Source organism: Apaloderma vittatum, unplaced genomic scaffold, assembly GCF_000703405.1.
Source record: "Apaloderma vittatum isolate BGI_N311 unplaced genomic scaffold, ASM70340v1 scaffold890, whole genome shotgun sequence".
Taxonomy (NCBI): Eukaryota; Metazoa; Chordata; class Aves; order Trogoniformes; family Trogonidae; genus Apaloderma; species Apaloderma vittatum.
In genome coordinates this window covers 27,407-34,243 of record NW_009692654.1, presented here as the reverse complement: position 1 = coordinate 34,243, position 6,837 = coordinate 27,407, and the positions used below count along the sequence as shown (strand labels likewise).

The window sequence follows — 6,837 nt, the reverse complement described above, 5'->3', positions numbered from 1 at the left end:
CAGGAATGAAGACTGCTAACAAATCAACTAGATATATGTATCACTAATCCATACAGATCAGCTCTCCTTGAAATGTAAATTCCAGAAAGAGACCTGGATTTTCAAAGATGCATACAGCTTCTGCCAACTGGTGTTTCTGCATTCAACTCACTTAAAGATTAGCTGTAAACTTCAGAGAAGAAAGACTTGATGCCTGCAAGCATAAATATAGAAAGACATTAGATTTTTTTTTTCTTTGAAGCCTATGAAATTGAATGTGGCTTACAGACGTGAACTTTTCGATTACTGGCAACTACCTGAAACCCTTGTTAAAGTATACATTGTTTTCAACTTAGCTTCCTGTGAAAAAAACCCCACCAACCAACTAGATTTTTATTCAGTACTATTAAATGGAATCATTGAAAAGAAGCAAAAATGTATAAGAAACAGAAAGAAATGCTGAAAAAACTACAATATATGGTAAATTGCTGGTATGTTGCTTCAGTTCTATAGTTCTGAAACAAGTAGACTGGAATGTTTTTGTTCATCGCTGAGATTGCATTGTTCAGAAAGAAGAGGCTCTGTTAAAAACTTACGGAGAATCTGGATTTGGAGCTTCTGTTACCAGATAAGTGTGCCCACAAAATAAAAGTATTGGTCCAATATAAAATCACCCTTTGCATTCAGGCTTCAGAATTCTTCCAAGTTAACTTTTTACTTGACAAATGACAACGGTATTGTTAGAATACACAACTGTAATTACTGCAATTTGTCTATCCAGTGTCCTTCTGAAGATGGTATAAGACAAACATAAGCATCCATTTCTCTGGCTAATTTGAAAGAAATGCATTCCTATTTCCACACTTGATTCAGATCAACCTTGTACTTCTAAGTAGTGCTGAGATCTGATCAATATTTATGATTAAGAAGCCACAGTCTCAGAAAAGGTGGAAGAACTAAATAACAGTTTGGGCCATCTATAGAAACCAGAGCAGATAGTCATGCTTCAGAAAGATAATTTCAAAGGTTAACTATATGCTAATAACAAATAAATATAATTTTCTCTCATATATATGCATACAAGTAGCAGAAGAAATAAAGAATAAGTTTCACTTTTAACATTTTACATTTATTGAAGGCTATTTCCACATAATCTGTCTGGGTTTGTTTCTCTCCAGCCTCACTGGAATACAGCTACCTGCCTTATGTGTAAGTAGCCCCCCTCATTAAGTGTTAGAACCCTAAAAAGTAGTGCTGCAATACGTACCTTTTAGCCTGTGAAGTGGAAGACTGAATCCCACGTTAGGAACATACACACCTGTAGGCTGCGCAGTGGCTTATACAGGGCACAGGTTCAGGATCCTCACCAGGATTAGGTGGAGATTGATGCTGTGATGCTCAGAGTGGGCACAACTACAGCTCACCAGTGTCCTGAGAAGCTTGAAGTGCAGCGAAAGAATGCTTCTGGTAGGGGGTGCAACAGTTTCTAGATTGGTACAATTTCAAACAAGCACGTCTGCATGTGTAGTTCCATCTGGCACCATATTTAACATTTCAAGTTGGTTTTCTTCTTTGGTATTGATATATAATAAAATGTTTTAATAAGAAGGGAGAACAGACCAGCACAATACTGTAAAACAAGCAAACAAAAATATATAAAAAAAATTCCTATATATAGGGTATAGATGGATGTTGAACACTGTGTCTGATATATACGTTATAACAAAATGTTATTTTAACTCTGAGAACATCCCATGATCTGGATTAGAAATGACAAAATAAAAATACTCCATGCTTTGGAGTCCAAGCAGATAATTTTTTTTAACAAGAATCAAGGTGTGAATGGAGATATGTATACTAAAGTCAGGAGAGCAATAGAGTAACTAGTGACAGAATACGAACATGATTAGTAAAGTAGTACTAATGAAGAGTTTCTCCATTCAAGAGCAAAGTGACATAATTTATGTAATCAAGTATTTGCACAGTTGCTGACACTAATATTTTTTGCATGATTTTTTTATTAGTGTATGGAATAATAGTGTAAACTGAGGTTGCCTGGGATATTTTCATTTCTTTACATTCACTTACAGCTTATCAAACAGTTCATATTTTGTTTGGAGAATTTTTTGTGCAAACCCAAAATAGCAAGAGTGTGGTTTAATACTAATGATATAAAGATAGAGAGCTTCTAGTTTACCTATTCAAAATCATAGGTGAAACAGATTCCTTTTATTATTAATCAATTAAGAACTTTGACATATTAACAGAGAATGAAGTATTTATTGGAGCCACTACGTATACCCCTGTTTTAACATACAATTTAACTTAATGTATGAAAAATTCTAGAAATCAATGCCACTGTCATTGTGCGTGATACAAAAAATACTAACAAAAAATACAGAACAGTTAGAATAATACCATTTCAAATATTTACATTTTTCACACTGTTAGAAGCAGTCATTTTTCCAAAACAGCACAACTCTTGTAACAGATATATATCTGAAATAAGTCTGCTGAAGTTAATGCATTTGCATGATGAGAGAAAGATCATAATATGACTCATGGTAATCATACAAGTACGTGAAACATATTTTTCACAACATAAAGGGTACCATTTCAGTGAGTTAACAAATGTGTTATTCCAATGAAGCATATAGCCAGTATATGAAGTTCTCATAATACGAATCTCTAGAGTTTAGAAAGATATGTTTGAAAGAATTTGTTTTAGGCCCTTTTTAAGAAACATTGATTCTAAACGCATTAATGCCAGTCAAAGGAGTGATTCACCATTCTGTAAAATTTTGCATTGTGCTCCCTGAAGTACGAATACAGCTGCTCTAGAACAGTGTTGTTGACAAGAGGATGGGGACGCCCTTTGGATTCGTGTAAACATCTCTCCCTTCCATCACTTCTAATGCAGTAGAATCCCTTAGTTTGGTTAAAATAAAAATTAGAAGACATAATTCGTGAAGGAAGATTTAGAAATCTTTCAACTTTTTGTAATTCAGGAAGTGGGTCCTTGATTAAAGTATTGCCATCCACTATGTGAATCTGATCCAAACTGAAATGCTTAAGCCAATTTTCCATATGAACATCATATAGACTTCTCTGAATGGCTTTGTATTTGGTATTAAGTGCTCCGTTCTTAATAACAATATCTTCAAAAAGCTGAACAGGCTTGTGGCTTTCTACTCTGTTGTAATATACTTGGGTATAGTCAGATATAACTCTCTCAGTAGGATCTCTCAGAATGAGCAGCAGTTTAATGGAACTATTCATGTCATGAATTCTTTCTGGAGCCTGTGGTGATGTAAAATAGCCTGGTGTTTTCTCAATTGTAATTTGATTTCCATAAGAAAATGGCATCAGACTTCTATACCAGTCTATTCCTTTCATGTAATTTTCATCCCAGTCAAAGAAATGGACTTCGGTAGCTGCTACCACAATATTAGGGTGAATATCCAACATTTCCAGCAAAGCCCTTGTCCCTCCTTTACGAACTCCTATGATGATTGTCTGAGGTATTTGTCGGCTTGTGCCAGGAGGTCTCACCTGTGCTGAATAGTGTTCACTTTTATTGCTGAATAATCCTACTTGTGACTTCAGTGATTCCAACAGCGCCCCATTCTCAGCAGGAGCACCCTGAGCATGAGTCAGCAGAAGATAAGCTGACACTAGTACGAAGGCCATGTGGAGAGGAATAATTAGTTCAAGATAATGTTACGCTTGACTAATAAAAGAATAGGCAAGTCCCCCCTCGAGTTGTTTGGCAGAGCCCGTGGTAAACACACAGCAAGTTTCTGAAGCATCTACAAGATAAAACAAGAAAAATCAGTATTTTGAAACCCATCAACAGTTGGAAATTCAACTCACAAATCTAATCTGTGATCATAACAGAAAACTTACACTGAAGTTATTTCTTTTTCCTGGCTTTATTTCAGAAGAACAGAAAAAAATCTGTGGGTTTTTTTTTTCCTTTATCGTAGGTGACTAATACATTTATCAGCTTTTATTTCCTCTAAGCATAATATTAGTATTATTTACCTGATTTTAAACTCCTGTTACTTGCTTGCTTTGATTTCCCTAGCTCTCTTCCATATATACCATACACTACTCTTGCCATATATACCATTCCCATTATGATATTAATATATCTTTGAATGTCAATGCCTTTCCCCAAACTCCCTCCTAGAATAGTATATCCTAATCAAAATAGCACTGGATGGTTGTGCAATTGCACAGTGAGCTATGGACATACAAAAGAAGTTCTGTTTATGTAAAGAAAGCATGAATATAGGCAGAATTTTGGAAATAGAGCCCTTTAGCGCAGAAAACCAATAGTATGCAAAGCAACAGTTGGATCAGTGTGGAAAAAATAAATGAAACAGGATGGACTCTTTGCAGCTATCCAGGAGTAGTGTATTCATTTAAGTGTTGGTAAAATCTTGGGAAAAATCAAATCTTCAGAGAATATTCTACAGTTGCTCCAAAGCTCTGTATATCTAGATGCATTCTGGGCACCAAAAAAACTTTTGCAGGGAAGCAAATCTAGTTGGAGCTCAATATCTTCTTTTTCTTAGTCTACATGGCGTATGATCATTTTAAGGAAGTGGTGAATGTTAAATCTCTTAAAAAGTTGAAAAAAGCTTTAGGCTTGCAGGTATGTGCACATGCAGATGTAAGTGAAGAAAATGTCATTATAGCTGTGTTGCTAATATTTGAAATCTCTTGGGTAAATCTTTTTTATATTATTTGAAACAGCTTGCTAACATCTGCCATCACAATAGCAGTGATAAAAAATACAGATCAATGCAACACCTGCACTGGAACCACTATGCTTGGATTGCCAGTTTCTTTGCCTGGAGAACTTACAGGGCAAATCCTCACTGAGAGGATTCTTGGACTTCATCCCATTTCTGAGCAATTACAATATTTTAAGATTCATAGGATTGATCTATATCCTTAACTTGTGTTGTTTTCAGTGTAGAGTGTAGAAACAAGCTGTTCCATACAATGAAGTAGCAGTAACTTAAAAAAAATAACTTTTTGGAATCTATTTGAATGATGGCTCATATTTTAAAGTAGTCTCAGAAATATTACAACTTTAGCTCCTTCTTCAGTTCCACTGTTAGTGTCTTTTTTTTCTGAATATATTGGTCACAGTACTTTGCCTCTAAGAAATGACCTTAGAAAACACAGCCAATTCCCATTTGTCATGGCTCTGAGGACTACTCAGTATTTCTATTGAGAAATTGTTTACTTTGAGGCTTACGTTGCAAACTTAAACATTTAACATAAGAACATTTTCATTAATAATATTCTAGGCAATGTAGTAGATTAATTAAATTTATTTTGTAAATCTTATTAAAACGTTCTCTAGCTTCTTCAGTATCTAGGGAATCCCTCTTGTTAGCCTGAATGAGCTCTATAAACTTATAGGTAGAGAGCAAATATTAACCCTAAAATTGCCATTAAAAAAAATAAACTATGATCTTTAGTGAGTAAATCTGTGGAGAGCATTCCCTGTTATGTCCAAGCAAGACCTAAAGGGCAACTGCTTCTTCAAAAAAGAGCACAGCTTCAACCAGGGCAAGTCTGCGAGCATATGCTTATTAAATATTGGAAAATTCCAAGTACAAATTGGCTTTGTAATCAGAGGCTGAAGAAAATACTGTTCTCCTTTACAAACCTGAAAGGAAGTGTCATTTTATAGGTCATGAGTTTATTACTAAGAACTTCACATGGAAGTTCTATTTAACGTTCTCAGGAGCAGGGAATGCAAGCATTTCTATGGCCATTACAGGACGGAAGAACAGATCTGTATATACCAAAATCACCTGTAGTCCTATTTTTCTGAATGACCTCTATTTTGGATGGCAAGTTTGGAAAATGGTAAATATGCTATTTAGTGCTGCCAAGGAATCAAAATGCATTCTGCTACAATGGAAGCTAATGTTGGTTTTGAAAAAGCTCCACACAATGTGCAACAGTGACCACCCAATTTGAGGCATCACATACGTGATGATTCCTGAAATACTGACCTTCAAATGTTAAGCATGTTTGTAGGCAGTGACTCTGCTTTAATAATTTCAAGGCAATTTTTCTGGCAATTCCCAAGGTTTGTAAACAGTCCATTCTGAGTAAGGACAGGGCTATGCATAAGATGGTTTTGAAAATGCTTCCTCTTTTCTTTGAAGTAGGAATATATAGCAGACCTGTGATGCTAGCAGGCTGGGATTTGGGAGCAGGAGGTAGGGAGGGATGCTGGGCAAGGGAGCGGTTAATCTTTCTTTTAACCTGGTCTGATCCTCTGGTGTTAATTTACATTCTATTTATCTTCATTTTTAAATTACAATTCTTTCAGGAAGATTGAGAAATCATTTTTGTAAACACTTTTTTTTTTCAATTTACCTTTTTTGTGCTGATACACACAGACCACGTTATACATTATAATATGTATACACATGTACCCATGAGATTACAAGCACTTTGAAACTAAGGCAATACAAGCCTGAACGTCTGCCAAGTAAGGAATGCCTTGTAAATGCCAAGGTGGAGATACATAGTTCATTACCTAATTTAAATTTAAATTTTGGAACTATCCCTTTCTGAAACAGTTTATTGAACTGATTCTTGACAGATATTTTAGGCAACTTTATTTGACTAGAAAAAAATATATTTTTAGAGTTTTTGAGAAGTATTCTTGAGACTAACTAGGTTAACAGCTTAAACAGAGAAAACAGAAGGGGAGAGAAGAAAGGAATTTCTCTGAAATAAACTAAAACCACATACAAAAGTATTTGAGACTGAGGACTCTGCAGTAGTATAGAGGGAGGTGCCTTTTTCCTAGATCTGATG

At 35.2% G+C, this 6,837-nt stretch overlaps 1 protein-coding gene across 1 annotated transcript; it reads right to left on the bottom strand.

Moving 5' to 3' along the window:
• Nucleotides 1–2,739: 2,739 nt before the first annotated feature.
• On the bottom strand, nucleotides 2,740–3,784 carry LOC104277455 (heparan sulfate glucosamine 3-O-sulfotransferase 1-like). The gene has a single exon (XM_009874456.1). It carries the CDS (start codon nucleotides 3,667–3,669, stop codon nucleotides 2,740–2,742), a length of 930 nt encoding a protein of 309 aa, XP_009872758.1. The 5' UTR covers nucleotides 3,670–3,784.
• Between the last annotated feature and the right edge of the window lie 3,053 nt (nucleotides 3,785–6,837).